A 19,816-nucleotide genomic window follows, 5' to 3' on the forward strand; every position below is an offset into this window, starting at 1 on the left:
CCGACAATCGGACTATGGTGGCTTACATCAACAGACAGGGCGGTGTTCGATCCGCACCTCTGTTGAAAGCCGCAGAGAGCCTGTGGCAGTGGGCCACAGAGAACCTCTGTTCTCTCAGGGCGTTGTACATTCTCGGCCTGGAGAACATGGTGGCCGACCTCAAGTCGAGGGGCGGGCCCCTAGCAGATGAATGGAGGTTATATCCCGATATTGCGGATCGGATTTGGACCCTATTTGGGAGAGCGGAAGTGTATCTTTTTGCCACAAGGCAAAACACTCACTGTCCGCTGTGGTTCTCTCTGTTTCCCCGAGACGCTCTGCCCCTGGGGGTGGACGCGGTCGGACACACGCCATGGCTAAGAAAGCTGCTCTACGCTTTCCCTTCTCTCCGTCTCATTCCTCCCCTGTTGGTGAGGGTGCAACAGGAGAGGCTGTCTGTCATCCTGGTAGCCCCAGACGACACAGCGGCACCATGGTACACAGAGATGACTCAATTGTTGGCAGCTCCACCCTGGACAGTTCCTCAGTTTTTCGGGTCCTCTGTCACAGCTGAACGGCGCGATAGGTGCAATGCCCAGTCTGGGACAGCCTGTCAAGGTTTGGTTCCTGAGAGGGACAGAGTGATGTCTGCAGGATTGTCTGCACACAACCCTAACCCTAATTGCTAATCACGAGTGTAGTGCCTGAGTGGCGCTGAGACAGAATTTGTCCTTTACGCCTAAGAACATTAATAGTTCATTTAGGTCAAGGACGATTCACCTGGCTGCATTCTATCCTCCTCCTCATAGAGAGGAGAGAGAGGAGAGGTTGCACTGTGCATGGGTTGACATGTTATGTGGAACGCACAGCCACATTGAGGCGAACACAACAGTTGTTTGTGTGCTATGCGGAGTGGCTGGCAAAACAGAGACTCGCCCACTGGCTCTGTGATGGTATATCACAGGCTTATGTGTTGGCGGGCAAGGATCCCCCCAGGGCTGTTTGTGTGCATTCTACACGCAGTGTAGCAGCGTCTACAGCCCTGTTCAGTGGGATTGGTGTGGAGGAGATCTGTACAGCGGTGTCATGGTCGACGCCCTGTCCATCAGATTTTATCTGTTGGATGTGTCTGGGTCTCTGGCTGACCTGTTGCATGGTGTTTACAGTTAATTCAGGCCAAGGGCACGGCATTTTGTCATCATGTTAGTGTCACGGCAGGGAGTGAAGTAATCGGGCTTCGCCCCCTAAGCATTAGAGCCCGGTTAGAGGGTGAAGCCTGTGTGAACCTCATCCCTAGATTATGAAGATCATATGTCACTGAATTTGTGGCGATAAATATGCCAGATCATGGATTTGAGAAAATGTAAACACTACTACTTCTGTTGTTATTACTTATATGCTAACAAAGCATGACACCATCGAGCGTTTTGGTGGTCTACAAGCAGAATCATCAACGCAGAACTACAAATGCTCGCACCACCGTAGCTATGGTGACATGCAGTTACATTTTTGGGGAGGTGCATGTAAGCTACGGCGGTAGCCTCTGCGGGCTATGCCAGCACCACAGACACCTACAGCACAGGTATGGCGACTCTTTGACGCAGAACTATAAATTAGCCTTTACTGGTAACATTAATGACACCTTCATTGAGGTTGAAACGCATTGAAATGCGTTGCTAGCGTTTATTATTGTATGGATATACTGTATATCTTTTCTATTTATATGGTGCTCCTGTTATCAAACCATCCATTGCTCCACCAATTAAACTTGAATGTCGGCTATATTGTATGCATTCTATTCAATAATTTGGCCATACTTTCAGTACATCCTCTACATTTTTATGTAGCAATGGTGGTTGGGGGTCATTTTGATTTCGGTGCCACATCTATCCTTATTTTGGTCTCTGTTTTGGTTCGGTTCTTATATTGGGAACTTAATTATGACGAAAGCTCTTGTAAACATTGGAATATCATGTTGACTTTTAGGGAAATTAGGCTAAAATGTCATGGACATTTCACTCTGAAATTGCTGTAACTTTTATTTACAAGAAGACATCTAACTTTCAGCAGAGACTTCACTGGAGTCTGTAGCCCAATCGAAAGTGGTGGTATTCAATGGTGAAGTTGTGCACAATCATCAACTGTGGCGCAGCTGCACATTCATCAGCGTAACATGGGAATTCTCATCTCTGACAGTCAAAGTCTATGTTGATTGTTTGTAGATCTACTGTACAGCAGCACATTGCTTGTTAAAGTCACAAAAATAGCACAGAACGCACTTGCGCTTTGTGCTGCGCAAATCATCAACCATAATTCTTGACACAAAAATTACACTGCACTGCTTGATCGTTACTGACACACCCCCTCTACCGTGCCTCTCCTCCCACTTAGGCGCAGTCAAGTTCATGGTGTAATATCAATCAGATGCAGGTGAGGAAAAAAAAAATTGCGGCCGACAAAAATGCCAGTTCACCGGTGCATAGCCCCGCCATTACGAAAATAGAGCCCATTTTGTTACCAAGAATCTGTCTACACACAGACAGACGCTACCATGACAACATAATGTCCCGCATACATGGTTCCTTTTCTGAGATACTGAATGCAGAAATATTCCTTTGACACCCTTGATGTATAATGTGTGTATGACTGACCAGCTCCATATACTCACCATGATAACCGCGACCACCAGAGCAGCAATACCGATAATGTAAATCTTATCTGAGAACAGGTCCTCGATCCTGTTGTGGCAGTTCTGTACAGGGAAACAACCAAAGCCACATTTTATATCTGCTTCACCTAATGACTGCTGACCAAGTCTTCTACTGTCTACAGTGATACACATGAATAGAAACACCCAAAAGAAAAGAAATGAGAGAAAAGAAGGAAAACAGGACATTAAAATAATAAAATAATAATAATAAATAAATAATAAAAATGAATTGAAGTGTTGGGTCTGAAAAAAATCATTAAAAAAACAACACAAATCACATTCTATGAATACTAGAAACCACAACAGCCTTAAAATGAATGCCTGGCACAGTGAATACAGGCTTTGCTTAAATTATAGCACCAAATCACATTGTTTGGGCTGTAAAAACGGTTACATGGCTTCTACATAGCAAATTGCATTAATCCTGCACTTAATTTCAACATTTTCTGAATTAAGTCCTGCATTCACCGTTAGGGGCAGAAAATTGTTATTGCACTCCTCCCTATGGGCTGAAACTTTCCACTGTGTTGCACATCTCAATCAGTGATATCAAGGCAGGTATTTCACCTTTGGCAGCGTCAAATACTTTGCAATCAAAAAATTGTTACTGCTCCTGCATTAGATTGGTGGTCGATTCCTGTGCCTGTAAAGCTCCACACCATAACTTATCAGTTACGCTGCATTTACATTGTGGATGTTCATTGTTGTCAACGGAACAGGAAACTGCCAGAGGTGGTGATAGTACCGCCTACCACCTGCAGACGCAAATTGGTGTCTGCGGGTGGTTTCCTTTTCCTTCCTTGCTTTCTACTGCGGTGGTGACGACAGACCAGATGTTGTCTAGAAAAATGAATGAAGCCATCTATTTTTGTCCACCTACTCTTCTTGTCTCGTTTTCCAACAAAGTTAAAATAGGGAAAAAGCAAGAACTTGAAAAAGTGAAAAAATTGCAGTGCCAAATTTTGGTTTGGCTGAACTATTCTGATTCCTTGCTTGGCCTCCTATTAATTTACAACGGGAATCATATTGAATAATTTCTGTAAAACATAACCTATTTTGAAATGAAATGTGGAAAATGAACAATTACACACAAATGTTTTTACTGAATCAGTGCTCATCAAGTTTTGTAACCGCTTGTTTATCAAAATCACCAAGGTGATTTTGATCAGTGAGAAGGCAATTTGCTGTTTCAAATGACATCCAGTGATGCTGAGTGATACACTCTCAGGTGTGGCTTTATAGTAGATTGCAATGTGAACACTGCATCACTGTATGGCCAAGCTGTTGGGAGTGGAAACTTGTGATGAAAGTTTGAGATGGATGATCTAACTTACAGTCATAGATCCAGATTTGGGGCAGAGGCTGGTCATGCCAAATGTGTCTGTGATGGCGGTCAGGACAGAGGTCACATGACCTTTACCACAGCAGTCCAACTGAAACACAAACACACATATGATGCAATACATCTCTCTCTCTCTCTCAGTTAAATAATGGTTCAGAATAAATGTATTGATTAATCTGGGTTGCGATGTTGGTTATGCATTAGTTCATGATTAAGCCTTAATTTACAGGCAGATTTTAAGACATGTGCTGTTGATTGAGGTCTTGCCAATAACAAATTGACCGCTACTTTTTCGTAATAGTATGTTAACACACATCACTGGAAACCTACAACTCTAGAAATTATCTTGATGTCCATCTTGGAGGGATTAACACACTCAATGTGAATGTAAACACATTCAAAAACAAGACTTCCACAATGGTTCTTAGTAATAGACGGTTCTGCCAACACCTACATATTAGTGTGCTTGCTGAAGGCGAGCACAGTAGGCTACTACTACTATTGCTCATATTTTTATATTGTTATTATTTCACACAGATTTTATTACCCTATCCACTCCTACAGTTGTGATGCTACATGGACATACATTAACAAATCCAGCTTGTGGCAGAGCAAGTTGCTATTTGTCTTCTAAGCCATCAATCATTAAGTTTTTCATATATTCAATTTTTATTGTGAATTTTAGCCATCATTCACTTGAAAGGAGCCATTTAGTCAGCAGAGCAGGACAGTTCAACCTGTGTTTGATTTTTAAGGTGTCAAGTAGAGGCAGACACACACACACACACACTCATTCTTTCTTCCCATTGTCTCTCATTCTGTCTCTCCATATTATTTTTGTGTTTCTCCATCATTCATTCTGTAGTGACTATCATTGCTACCAGGAATGTAATGATCATCTGATTGGAGCTGAACAGACCTGGTCGGGAGAAATCGCTGTATTGAAACATATGGGACCGGGTGAAAGCAGGGGGGTTGTTCACAAATGGTACTGGCGTTTCATGACAGGGGAAACCCGATTCAACAGTCAAAATCAAGAAACAAGTGTTCATTTCTTCTGCATGTTTGTTTTTCTCTTCATATCCCACACTATGACTACCCCTGAATGAGGCTATATGCTGCCTTCACGTAATGTGGGAATATTCCTTAGAGTGACTTGATGGCTCAAAGTACCCGTTTACATCCCTGATATTTAAGTCAATTTGTTCACACACACACACACACACACACACACACACACACACACACACACACACACACACACACACACAGAGAGTTGCTTTGTCAGCAAGTACACTCACATTTCTTTTTTTCCTTAAAGTCCTGCCTTTAGAAAGATTAACTCACTTTTTGAAAAACCTCACCTAATCTACATGAATCACATAGGTGACCTGTTTTGGATTCAAACGGGTCTAGTGGACTAGTTTACAACAATGGCTTCCACAGGGACAAGCTGAAGAACACATAACATTACAAAATTGAATATTTTCATAGTTTTTGTTCATACCGTCTCGTGGAAAACCCTGAGCGCGGAGGCGGCGGCCTGCTTATTGTCCTTGTCGATCACAGCATCTGTCAGGGCTTTGTCGTACATAGAGTCATAGAAGTTGATCATCTCCTTCGACACCTGGCACAGGAACAAAGCTGCTGTAAAGCACTGGCAGAGTCTATGAGCTTACCCTCAACTCCTCACTTAGTTACATTAGTTCGGGTCATGCTTGCCTTAAAACACATGGATGAACTTTATCAGAAATAGCATTTAAAAATTATTTGTATTTAAATGTATTTAAGACATTTTAATACTTTTTAGGGCCTTCATTTCAGAAAATGTGCTTTTGGTCTCAGGTTCTGGAATACACATTATTTGCGTTTGGTTGAGTTGGGTTCAAAATTCCAGGCCTAAGTGTATATGTGTGTGTGTGTGTGTGTGTGTGTGTGTATCCTACAGTATCTTTGTGCATGAAGCCCCAGATGCCAGCTGCGACCTCACAGGCGAACAAGATGACCAGGCAAGCAAAGAACTGCAGGAGAGAACAGAAACCTCAATCAACAAGTTTTCTATGATGTGATACATAAGTACAGCCATAAACCAAACCTTTCTGAGCAGCCAACACATAGTTGATCCAAATCATTCTAACTGTGATTTTTACACTCTGTAATATTTTGGTCAAGGACCTTTGTCAGGCATATCATGGAGTATATATTATGTTAAGGCCTAAAATTGGTCAATCACATCCTATTACTCATTAGCAGAAATAGGCTACACATGGCAGTCAATAATACAACCAATGACAGCCTACATTACAACATTCTAAATACACAGACCTATACAATGTAATCACATCATAATAATTAGCATTTACAAATACATCACATTGCCATTATCAATAAATGCATAAAACAATAGAAAAACCTAAAAATGAAAAATGATTTTAAAAGGCTTCTGAAAGTTTCAATCCTGACTAAGGTGACTGTGTTTAGAGATTTCACATTAATCTTGAAATTAATCTTTTTGTGTCCCTGACTAATGTGAACACAAAATTAATTTTTCAACTGGTTTGAGGACAAGATGAGGTTTAATTTGACTGGTTGAAGACAAGATGAGGTGTTATTTGACTGGTTGAGGGAATGATGAGGTTCCATTTAATTCTTCCTGACCACCAGAGGCAGTACTTAACACTGGATATTAAGGATGCACATTTTCCAAAATTCTTTTGATCGATTTGCATTCAAGTTAACGATCAAATATCGATGTTCGTTAGGCCCCCCCCACCCCAAAAAAAGAAAAAACACACACTTCTAATCAAAGCATTATCCAGACAAACAACTTGACTCACACACATATTGAAGCAGAATGGAGGCTGTAACCATAAAGAACAAAATAAGAATATTATTATGTAAGCTGAGGCTACATTATTTCCAAACTCCAAAGGAAATTAAAAAGGCCTATTGTTGAACAAACAGGTCAAGTGTTTATACCATTAGCATTATCAGCCCCCTATATAACTGGCTCTGTCATCCTGAAGTTTGTCCCTTCTGTCTTCCCGCAGAAATTTGCGATTACAGGTCAGAATTAGACAAAAACTATTGACACTAGCTGGAAGCTCTTCATGTTAGAAGCCTTGTGACCAAAAAGTTGTACCTATGGGTTTTGTCCTCCCAAGGCTGCAACTTGCCAACTTTCTACCCAATTTTCTGTCTCCCACCAGAGTGGTGTTTTTGCCGGTTCTCTGCAAAAACTAGGCTGTCGATTGCTACAGCTGCCAGCACTAGCAGTGCATTAGCCCTGGCTCAGGTACGTACCATCGCTATGTTACCTGGGCTTTATACACGGCAATCAGGGTTCTGGTGTTGCAGCAGCTGCTACACCTGGCCCCAGACACCTTTCGGCTGAGACAGGGGCACTCCAAGGAAAAAGGCTAAGAGAGTGGACACTGGACACCTCCCAAAGTAGATACCTTGTTGTCTAGATCTGCTCAGATTAAAGCTATGCTCCTTAAACTCCAGCCAGACAAGACTGTAACAGCCCCAATGGTCCTTCTAGGCACTCCCTTACCCTCAAGCGTGATGATGGTGTTCTGTCCACCACAGCCTCCTGCAGTCAGTTTTATGAGATGGGGACAGAGCAGGAGGAGGCAGAGGTTGCCTCCCAAACATTGAATGCCAATTTCCAGGAGACTGAGCACGGTTCCAGGGATGGCTCTGAGGCGGGCCCGGTCGCAGTAAAGCCGATGATACGCATGGCCCTAGCACACTTGGGTCTGGACAAGGCCCTGGTGGTGGCCACTTCCACAAGTGCTTTCTTTAGCCTTCTGCCTTCAGAGTACCGCCTTTAGAGCCCTATATCGAGGAGCTTCGGAGGTGCTGGCCAGATATTAGATCCCTCTGTGTCCAGAGCAGCACCAGGCAGCTACGGACTGGACCGCATTCCTGCTGTGGAACAGTCTATTGCAGGAGTACTCAAACTTTTTTATTGAAGGTCAACTTATGAATTTTATACAAGTTCAATGGTCCGGAACAATGCCAGTAAAACGCACCAACATAAATCAACATCCATAACTTGTCCATAACATAACTTAAACATAACTTTAAGTACACACATTCAATAGTACAGTATGGTGGCTTGAATTGGGAGAAATGGCTGTTTGCCTTTAACCAATGCCTTGAACCTGGGCACAAAAGGCGTGATTGCCAGGCGGAGGCACTGACCCAAGTGTTCATTGGTCAAACTTCTGCGGTAGGAGTTTGTCACAATGTTCATCATGGAAAATCCAGATTCACATCGATATGTGGAACCAAACATGGTGAGCACATGAATGACCACCTTCTGAAGGTGGGGAACATTTGCTGCAGTAACGTAATCGGCAACCCGCCGGATCCGAACCTTGGTCTGGAGTTTGAGAAGCCTTGGTCTATTGCCTCCTTAATTGTCTCCCCTGATGAGGTCTTCAGGCCTGCGGCCTGCTGTTCCAGGCCTCAGTGTCACATTACTGACAACCTGCTCACAAGGACCTACGACACTGCTGCCTGCATGGACTGCATTCGGAACTCTCTGTCTCACCTCATATTGGCCATTTCCTAGTTCTCGCAAGCCTCAGAGGCAGACTCCTCTATCCAGAGCCTTAGTGACATGTCAGTGCACATGCCTTCACGACAAGGGAGCTTGGCAGGCTCATGTCAACATTAATACTACTGGTCCACCCCCAGGTATAGCTAGCACAGTCTCTGCTTTCGGGGCCATGTAAGAGGGTCCTCTGCTCTCTCCCTGTGGTCCCAGGTCAGATGTTTGGTCCCTCAGCTTAGCAGGCGCTAGAGCGCAGCATCCAGGCTAATCTTGGCAAAGGGCACCCCCAGGGCATGATAACCATTACTTCCATCCACCAGATTGCCCTGGTGACTCCTATGAGGTTCTATGGTCCTCTAAGCGACCTGACCATCACCATCGTGCCCCTGTGCGGCCTGTACTAAACCAAGAGCACTAAACCAGGGCACCAGGTCTGTCCAGTTCCTGTGGGTGGTATGACAGCTGCTATTATAGGCCTTCCCACAACAGGTGAGCCTCAGGGACACCTATCCACTGGGCCTGCCCCAGCACCAGAAGGTCTACGTGGTCCACGATCTCAGCTTGGCATATTAGAGTGGGGAACCAGACAGCACAGCCTTGTTACCCATTTTTTAAAGGGGGCTCAGTGGCAGAAGGCCCTCCAATTAATGAGAGTTCCCTCATAGGACTTGCTGTTGGTGGATGAAGCCCTTTACCAACCCTCTTTTGAGCCCTTGGGGCAGTCGAAAATGAAATGGCTGTCCACCCAGACAGCTAATCTGCTGGCTACAGTTTCCACAAAGTGGGTGAGTGAGCTCCATGCCCTGTCCGTGAGCTGGAACTCTGATGGGGTTGCCCTTTGGCCTAACCGGCATATTTTTACCAAAGAGGCTGACTACTTCCCATGCCAATCAGGGCACTGAGCTAGCACCACATAATCCTATGAACCTACAAGGTGAGGGGGATGAGAAAGCAGTGCTACTCTGCCCACTGTATTTAGAGGTAGCATCTGGCTTTTTCTAGTCTGTTGGACTTTTCGTCTGCTATGGTGGACACAGGAAAGGCCACGCCTTCCTGTGTGGGCCATTCCACCAAGAGTGTCTTCACATCCTGGGCAGTATTGGGGGGTGTATCTCTGGGCGACATATGAGTGACAGCTACGTGGACGTGCCATGCACCTTTGCCAGATTCTACAGGGTCAATGTCGCTGTTCCCCATGCTGTGGCAGCAGCTGTTCTATCTCGGCCCACAGCCTGCTCTCAGTAAGGTGGGTGTGGGATGACTGCCAAAGTTCCTTGTCACTTAGAATCTTGGTGAGAGAATTGTGTAGGGACAAACTTCGGGATGACCGGGCCATTTACACTGGGGAGCTGACAGCGCCCTGGGGTCACACGTGACTTTGTTGGTATAAGTGCTCAACCTGCTTGTGCGAGGTTGTGCACCACTGATGATATCCAGTGTTAGTCCAGAATTCATAGTCTTATTCATAATCTTCGCTTTATTTGACTAGTTGAAGACAGGATGAGGATTTATTTTACTAGTTAGAGGACAAGATGAGGTTATATTTGACTGGTTGAAGACAAGGTGAGGTTTTATTTGACTGGTTTGAAGCCAAGCTAAGGTTGTATTTGAATGGCAAGATGAGGTTTAATTTGATTGGTGTGACTCACAGTTCCCAGTAGACACTGGGACTCCTGGATGGCACCATAGCACCCAAGGAACCCGACAACCATCATCACTGCACCAACAGCAATCAGGATGTGGACACCTAGAGAGAGAGAAAGACAGACCCAAAAATTTAGGCAATTGAAAAAGGTTGTCATTCATGGCAAGAAAGACATGAACGCCTCTGCTCACGCTGCAGACAAAATGAGACTGAGGGCGAGATGCTAAATATCTCCCTATCAAGAGATGTTTAGTAGTAGAATGACCAGATAAGAAAATTGGATTCAGTGATGAGACAGACAATTGATATTGCTGCAAATTTTGTAGATATGTCAGAATTTGTGGACTAAGACTAACACAGATGAATATTGACCAGCCAAGCAGAAGACTGCTAGGAATACCTCCTGTAATCCCTGAAAAATAGTGACTTATTGTTTTTTTTATTTAGTTTGTTGCTTTTACTTGTGTACACTTTATATTAATTCTTATTAATATCCATGACTGCTTTGGCAAGTACAACAAGTATATATATTGTAATGCTAATAAAATTCTGATTCTGATTGTGAGAAAGGTTAATGTGAACTGTCATCACAAGAACACAGTGGTTTTAAAGCCTCTAAAAGGTGACTAAAGTTGCAACTACTCTGCACCTCATTTCAACATGTGATTGAGTGCAATGACCCCTGATATACAGCAGGGGGCACAATGTTGTTTATATGCCAATAGGCTGAAGTGAGTCATGTTCCAATCATGTTCACAGGAAGTTATTTGCTCTTCAATTATACAAGGTGCCTGCCCCTTCATTCAGCACATCATTCTTCATCCAAAAGGTAAACAGGTCTTGGAAAAATGTATTTAATTGAACATTCTGTCAAGGACTCAATAGAGAACTGTATCCAGTGTAACATATGCAATGTGTGGAATATGCCTTTTTATGCTCATACAATTATCTCCATTCTTCATGTACGTAACCCAGTCATGTTTGGTGTCAAACAAATCAATGTGCTATTACTATGTGCCATAAACATAGTTTCTGATACATCCACGATGACGTATAGAGAACATACATCAAACATATCATATTATAAGCACATCTAACTAAACAACCCTCCATTTGCTACAACTGGAAGGAAAAGGGTGCAGCATGTCAAGAAAGAAGGAGACTTGCTCAGTGTTTTATGGTATGAATAAGCTCTACCAATTATGAAATCAATTGACTATTGCTTTGGTTTACATTTCGCTCTCATTTTTCTTCAAAGTCCAATGAATCTTGGAGGCAATATTAGTGTGGTCATAAACATTCAGCTGAGGACAGGTCAATTAGTAGAGTAGCTGGGGAAAGGAGAGTAGAAAAAGGGAAATAAAAGTTTAGGTCAAAGGTTTCCAGGTTTGCACCATATCAAAGCCCTCTCTGAAACAGCAAGACACCAGACGGGCACAAATTCAATTTTTAACCTCTATTTAACTAGACGCACCAGGGCCTTGTCCAGACCCAAGTGTGCTAGGGCCCCTATTCTTCCCGTGCCCTAAAAGTATCTGGATCTCAGAAACCATAAGCCCCACAGCAGCCACACTTTCCACATAGGTTGGAAATCTCACCCACTACTCAGGAAACAAAAATTACCCCAATCTACCTGATGGTGGCGCTATAACAGCCTACTTCACGTTTTGGTCCATAACTTCTGAACCGTGAGTCATAGAATCAAAATTCCTCTTCTCCTGGATTCCTTGGGTCATTACGCATCTACCCATATAGGCCACACCCATTTCCGTCTGACTAGATTTTCCGCCATTTTGAATTTTCTCAAAAACCTATTTTTGCGAACTCCTCCTAGCCCGTTGAGGCAATCATCTCCAAATTTGCCATGCATCATCTCTGGACTCCCATGATTAAAAAACATTAAAAGATATTTGATATTCCATACTGTTCTGATATAATTAGCTTCCAAAGTTTAGTCAAAGGTTGTTGGTGGGGTCTATTTTACAAAAATTGCCGTAACTCATGAGTGCATTGTGCTACCTTCACCAAATTTTGTACACGTGTGCAGATGTCTACTCTGAGATACAAACCAGAATTTGCTGTCATTTTGCCCATAGGGGGCGCTACAGCAACATTTTACACTTTAAATGCCCATAATTCAGTAACTACAAATCATAGAAACAAAATTCTTTTTTTCCTGTATTCCTTAGGTGAAGCCACATCATATTCGTAGGCCCCGCCCATTGCCGCCATATTACACTTTCCGCCATTTTGAATTTTCTCAAAAACCTAGTTTTGCGAACTCCTCCTACACCGTTGAACCAATCTACTCCAAATTTTGTATACATCATCTCTGGACTCCCATGATTAAAAAACATTAAAAGATGTTTGGTACTCCATATCGTTTGGCCGCTATATGCCAATCAATTTTATGCCATGGCACATATTTGACAAAATGAGCCATAGCCCATGATTGCTTTGTGCTATCTTCACTGAATCTGGTACACTTGTGCACATATCTACTCTGAGGAAATGTGCAATATTTGGTGTCTATATCTCACATTTAACCCAGAGGTCACCAGGTGCTAGGACCCCGTCATTGCCGCCTATATTTTACATATTGTGTCTAGTTAAATAGAGCGTCTATTTACATTAACATACTCAATATGGTGCCAGGCTGTGGCTGAGGCCTAGATAGACAGACAAGGGTTTAGGACTTCAACAAATATTCAATAAATTCAAAAACTAGACTTAGACTTTTTCAAAAAACAACTTCTGTTTTTGAATAATCTTTATATTTCGATTTTCCACTGATGGCCTCCACAGGCTAATTAAGAGGAGTGGTGTCCATTGATAAGAAATTGATGGAGGAAGAACAACAGCCTTATCTGCACAGCACAACAGACCTGCATTCTAAGATCTGTCTATTTTTCTTTTCATTTTGAAAAGCTTAATACTTTTTGTTTATTTATCATATTTAGCTGACACATTACACTGTACACTTTTGTGCATTGATTAAAAAAAAAAGCGACATTTCGATTTAAAAAAAAATAATGTTGTAAGGTTGAAAAAAGCATGCTCTTGATTACAGATTATTTGAGTATTCACAGTAAGATTTGCATGCTATTGGGAAAAAAAGAATTCCAGTTGCAGTCCAACAAGGGTTTGATGTAGGATAAACCAGGCAGGGCTAAAAGCTGGGTGGAAGGATGGGACTGGAGAGGAGAAACAGCAGTATACCACGGTTGCTGGTATCAGGGTGGGGCGGGTGCTGCAGTCAGAATCTCACTGTGTATTTTAGCCCAAGTACCATTACTCCTGCTTAACGTCAGCTCAGACATAATTAGATTCTGGACCACTAACTGGTCCCATACCCGCTCTCTCCTCTCTCCCTCTGTCCTTCAGCCTTCTGCCTCACCCACCACCACCACACACACACACACACACACACACTAAGGCTAATTTCTAAATCGATATCTTGGCGACGGACCAAGTGCTCCCTTCATCTACTTAATTGTGGCTGTCCAGTCTAAAAGTGTAGTGCTGGTAGCACCCCCAAAGATGGAGCTCCCTAAAAGATGACATCATTGGGGTGGGGTGGAGGGAGTGGCAGTGGGTCAATATATCGTCACACCTCTCCCCTTCCCTTCCAACTCAGTCTTTGTCTCTCTCTCAGATATTGTTTGCCATTCAATCTCTCCCTCTCTTGCCCCTCCCCCCTTCCCCTCCATCTCTCTGTCCTCTCTCTGTAATCCATTTGCTCATTTGGAATATGTTCTCAATAATTCCATTTACTTGAATGTCTTTTCCTGTCTATCTTGATTTTATCTCCTCATGGATCCTCTCCCATTAGGCTCTCTGCCTCCATGTATCAGTACTACCGCATCTCTCCTGTACATAGAGGAGATGATGGATTGCACTCTTCTCCATGATATTGTTGCTATGCCATGAGATCATGTATCAAGATATTTATTTAAATTTCAAGGCTATAAATAAAAGACCACATGATGCTATATCAAGTGATGTTCTTAAATAAAGAAGGTTCCCATTAGGGCTAAACGATTTTGAAAAAATATCTAATTGCGATTATTTTGACATTGCAATTGCAATTGCGATATGATTTGCGATATTACAGGGAATGATAATTTTTACATCATTATTCTCATTTTCACTGAAAAATGTATTAAAATGATTATGGTGTGATTTTTGCGGGGATCTGTACCAAACAAAGATATTTTCTTAAGTCTGTAGAATATGATGTGTAGGCCAGGACATCTCTGCAGCACGACAATATTTAATTTAAAATGGTATTTTGACACACATTTCGCCTTTAACAAATATTGCGCCTCCTGCGATTTGAAAATTGCAGTAGGCCATATTGCGATTTCGATAAAATTTCGATTAATTGTTCAGCCCTAGTTCCCATCTAGTAAGTGATTCCTGGCTTTTCATTCAAAGATGTTAGTTTTTAACTTGTACTGGTCCTTAGGGACATTCTTTGAGGTTTTTATTGTAACCAAATGAGAAGGGAATTACAAATCACAATATCATAGAGCTGAATCACAAATATTTGGGCTATTGCGATGCATAATGAACCACAATCTTATTGTATTGCGTTGTGATAATACTATCAGCTTGGGAACCCATGGGTTGAACCATGGTTGTGTTATGTTTATTTTGAAATAATTACAGCTGTTTTTTATAATGTCTACAAATGTAAAGTAACTAAAGTAACTGCCATCAATAGTCTTCTAAAGTGTTTTGGGGCTTTCGGATTCTATACAGATCCATTTTTTTTCCCTATGACGAAAATGAATGTGATTTTAGGATCCCGTTTACCAATTGTTCTGTTCTTGAAAGAATGTAAAGTTGTAAGTAATGGAAGTAAAGTAGAAATGACATATGATGTTATTACATATTAATATTAATATTTTGCTAACAACCATGGTGCGGATGTTGTGTGATTCTCGCTTCACAAAGCCAAAAATAGGCAGTATTAGGGTTGGACATAGTTAAAGGCAATCATTTTACACCCCTATTCATTTTCCAGTTTGACTGAAAGGGGGTGGGATCTGGAATCCTTTATTTGGGCTGAAAAATGATGTGATGCTTGACAGGACAATTCTCTTGAAATTCAGCCAGTTGTGATTGTTCATTAGCTCATTGCTGCTACCCCTAGAAGTCCTAGCCACTTTGATAATGCTAAAATGGCAATATATAGATGGAGTTGCCCTGAGATGCTGAAGCTAATATAGAGGCGTTCCTCCAAATATTTTATCCAGATGCCTTTAGTTGCTTCGGTGAAGTCATCCCACTATTGTATACTGCACAATCAAACCCTTCCTTTTTGCTGCTTCCTGTTCCCTGTTCTATTATGGTAGTTCATATTAATAATGCTTACAGTAACAATGCTTCCAGCCATGACAGAAAGTCAGAGTTCCCAACTTCCAACTAGGTAAAATGCAATGGAATGGAAGTTGGAATTTCTTTTCTTTTCTTTTTTTATTCACACTATTGAGAAAATAATGTCTGAAATGGAACTGTATAGTTTGTTGTATGTATGTATGTATATATGTATGCAGCAACATACATACATATACATCTGAAACTGTACATCTGAAACTATGCATAATGATTACATGGCTTTTTACATTTACTTTTCTCTATAACCCCCTGAATATCATTCCCCACTCTCCCCATCAATAACCTAGGGTGGACTAGGTGGTTGCTAGGGTGTACTAGGTGGTTTATTTGTGCCCGATCTTGTAAATGGAAATGCCAAATGGATTGCTAGAGTACTTGGACGGTGTAAGAGGTAGCGTACCACACACTAAAGCCTGAAGAGAGGAAGACAAATAGGATTCGGCCTCCAGCTGATACCAGCCACTCTGTGGGTTACTAAACCTGAGTGTAATTTTATGTAAATTGGCTGCCCAGCCTAAAAGATTTGGTAGGGCAATCCCTCATGTGATTTACTTCTTTGTAATGAAGATTTGTTAATTCTCGGGTACTACCTCTCCAGATAAATGAGGAAATTGGTGCATCTGGTGAATGGAGAAAAGATTTAGGAAGAAAGAGTGGGAGACGCTGAAACATGTACAAATATCTAGGTCGTATGTTCATTTTGATTGCCTGTATCCTGCTAGCAAGAGAGGGGTATGTTACTCCATCTCTGCGAGTCGTTTAGACCAATAGACTGTGTAATATTGATGCCTAAATATTTAGACCCTGAACTGGACAGTTGGAAAGGCAACAGTGATTGTGGTATATCTGGAGCCAACTGATTGACAGGGAAACACTCACTTTTTTGTATCCAGAGAATGTTCCAGTCTCTCAGAGTGGATAAGATGCGTGGAATACAAAATAGGGGGCCCGATACGTACAAAAGCAGGTTGTCAGCATATAGTGACAACTTATGTTCAGAGCTCGATCTCCAAATGCCAGAAAATTGTTTGTCCGTCTTCAGTGCTACTGATAACAGCTCAATGGCAAGGGGAAATTGTAGGGGGGACATGTCCTGTGTGCTAAGGGGAAGAAACTGCTTATACGCACACATGCCTGAGGTGAGGTATAATGAATGCATATCCAGGATGAACATTTTTTCCCAAAACCAAACTGCTTCATTGTAAAGAACAGAAAGTTCCACTCCACTTTGTCAAAGGCGTTCTCTGTGTCCAGAAATGACCGCCTCTGTTTTACCAGGAGAAGATGGAGTATGGATAATCCTATGAAGTCTTTGGACATTTGTGATAAATAAAAAAACCCTGTCCGGTCCTTTGATATTACAGTAGGTAGTACCGACTCTAAATGGTGGGTAAGTATCTTTCCAAGTATTTTTACATTTACATTCAGGAGTGAAACAGGGCAATACGAAGAGCAGATAGTGAGTTATCATTCTGGAGTATCAGGGAATTGGAAACTTAACTAAGAGTGGGTGTTAATGAACTTTGTTTGAACCTTTGTTTGTGTTGAACAGGGGAATTCTACAGGGTACCCACAGGGTCCAGGGAATTTCCCGCTTTGCATGAGCTTGATTGCTTCTGTAATTTCATTCAAGTCTCAATGGTGCTTCTAATTTCTGGCAGTTATCAGAAGAGATTTGGGGTATAATTTGACTTGAAAAGAAATCTACCATTTGAGAATCATTACTGGGTGACTCCATGCGTATAATTGAGAATAACAAGCACAGATCCTGTACAGACCCACGTCGCGTGTGTTCAATTCAATGCACTGAAGCATTACGACACGGTTATCGGTTAAATAATTCCACTAATGTCACTTAAATACCACAGACAAACTAGTAAAATAAATAGTGACAACCGAATTTATGAATGAGAGTGAATTTGCATATGTATGGTACACACTGGAGCAGAGTGGAGTAAAATTAGTAGACTGTATGTATGGGTAACAGGAGTCACTCCACTCTCATTATTTAACATGTGGAGTACAACTCTCCACATCATGCACATATAGTTGAGTGGAAGCATCTCAGGTTTGGTCCTTCCCCAGACAACAGTCCTTCAAACTCCAGACATGTGCTGGTTGCCCTGGCTCTAGCTGTTGTGAGCAAGATATACAAAAGGTTTCCTGTGCCTCAGTCAATTTGATTTCCATTCTTGAGGTCATGATTCTGTTTTTGTGAGGCGGTACTATAAACTTTTGAATACATATCTGATAGAGTTTTTTGTCTTCCAGTCTAATGCTATAGTGTGTTATGTTGCATTTCATTGTTTGTATGTTGTTCTGGGATCACAGTAATCACCTTACTGTTGGCTATTGGCTGTGACATTCTTAGAAACAGAGAAAGACTATGTGGTTTAGGCAAAATAGACAATTTTTCAAATAGTTACTTTCCGGAACTCTACTGACCTTGAGGACTCAAAAAACATTGAGAACAAAGAAGTCAAAAACACCATAATGCAGGGCTATAAAAATGTTTCCTTCACAGCTATGTAGGTTCTTTTGATTTGATCTTTTGGAGTCTGAACAGTTAGCATTGCCAACTCTTTGTTGAAACATTAACGCAGTTATATGGGAATTTTATGCCATACTGCAGTTATAAGGGAAATCTTTGTGAATTGTGGTTAAATACTAGGCAAGGGCAGGCAAGATGCTTTACCACTGGAAAGATGGTGGATGTATGTGTGTGTGTGTGTGTGCGTGCGTGTGTGTGTGTGTGTGTGTGTGTGTGTGCGCGCGCAGCTGTTCTCCTCATTAACTGTTAGAGCAGCTGGCCCAGTCTGGAACATGAGGAATCACACCCATATTGTAGCTTTCTTACCAATACATTCCATGCAATAGGCTGCACTGCTGCAGAGTATAGCTCTGTCCAAAGCCTGTAAGTACCAGGTCTTCTATAACTAACTACAACAGAGAATAGACCTCACCGATGCCGGGATGTCAAACTGAATATGCGAAAACAGGTACAGCACAGACTCAGTCGATTAGCAATCAAACACATGTCGTGGAACCCTTCAAGAACCACTCAGTGGACTGCTGTTGATTATGCTTTATTTACGTGCACGGGAGAAGACCATTATCAAATGAATCTCTCTCACCGGACGCTAGACACCGATCAGTATTTATACTTGCTCGGGGGCGGAGCTAGTAGAGGAAGTAGAATCTTACATACAACCAGCCTGCAGTGACACCTACAGGCAGAGCGGCGCACAGCATATATATACACGCAATTCTTCCACACACACTAGAATCTCACGCTATGTGAGATTCTGCAGCAAATCCAGGACAGTAGTGGGCAGCCATAGGGTCAATAGTGAAGTAGCCGTAAGACTCCATATTAAAAAGTTAGCAGCAGCAGAGCATAAATCAGTGAGAAACAAAGTATCAAAAATGGTAATATAGGGTAGCAGCAAATCCAGCCATGCAAATTGAAACAAAAGCAGGGGAGGAGAGCGGGGTGGGCTGTTAGGAGAGAACGAAGGCAGACGGAGATAGAGAGAGGACGAAGGAGGGAAAAAGAGAAAAAAGAGAAGTGAGACAGCACAACACGAACGCTAACCACAACCAGATGGGGAAGTGAGGGGGAACAGCAGTGGAAAGAAAACAGTGAACGGCCGAGCAAACGAGAGGAAAACTTTCACAGAGGAGGAGGAGGGGTGGGGCAGACAAGGAGGAGGAGGGGGAGGAGGAGGAGGAGGAGGAGGAGGAGGAGAAGGAGAAGGGAGGGACAATGAGGAATTTTTTCCTATACTGACCAGGCTTTTTCCCCCTCCTTGGGAAAGAGAGGGAGGCTTTATGTAATGGGCAGGATGTAATCATTTGGGTTGTTTGAGAGAAAGTCCCTAAGAAGTTCCTCTCCGAGTGGCCGAGGCTTTCTCCACGGAACAACCACAGTTATGCTGCCGTAGAGCACAGCAAAAAAAAAAAAAAAAGGACAACGCTTCCTTTTTATTTATTTTTATTTTTTTCACAACTTGTGATTTAGATGTTTAGAGCTTCAATGTAGGATCGTCCTCAGTTTTATTTTGTTTTGGAACCATTAGGATGGTGCATTCCTCCTCCATCCCCTTACAGTCTACTCTCATTTCTCTCCCTCATTATTCCCCTCCTCTTCGGTGAATCACAAGGCAGATGAGT

The 19,816-nt window shown here is 42.3% G+C and overlaps 2 protein-coding genes across 2 annotated transcripts in view; one reads left to right on the forward strand and one right to left on the reverse strand.

The window, feature by feature from the left end:
• tssc4 (tumor suppressing subtransferable candidate 4) overlaps positions 1-14,306 on the forward strand; it is a 96,052-nt gene extending 81,746 nt beyond the window's left edge. The window contains exon 4 of the transcript XR_013507300.1: positions 14,261-14,306. The gene's annotated coding sequence lies outside the window, so the exon portion shown is untranslated. The remainder of the gene's footprint in view (positions 1-14,260) is intronic.
• Positions 1-19,816, reverse strand: part of cd81a (CD81 molecule a) — a 47,129-nt gene that overhangs the window by 4,436 nt on the left and 22,877 nt on the right. The window contains exons 3-7 of the mRNA XM_078289695.1: positions 10,245-10,342; positions 5,978-6,052; positions 5,539-5,658; positions 4,024-4,122; positions 2,648-2,731 (exon numbers count right to left, since the gene is read on the reverse strand). Of these exons, the coding sequence (XP_078145821.1) occupies positions 2,648-2,731; positions 4,024-4,122; positions 5,539-5,658; positions 5,978-6,052; positions 10,245-10,342 (476 nt within the window). The remainder of the gene's footprint in view (positions 1-2,647; positions 2,732-4,023; positions 4,123-5,538; positions 5,659-5,977; positions 6,053-10,244; positions 10,343-19,816) is intronic.

This window comes from Centroberyx gerrardi, chromosome 1, assembly GCF_048128805.1.
Source record: "Centroberyx gerrardi isolate f3 chromosome 1, fCenGer3.hap1.cur.20231027, whole genome shotgun sequence".
Classification (NCBI taxonomy): domain Eukaryota; kingdom Metazoa; phylum Chordata; class Actinopteri; order Beryciformes; family Berycidae; genus Centroberyx; species Centroberyx gerrardi.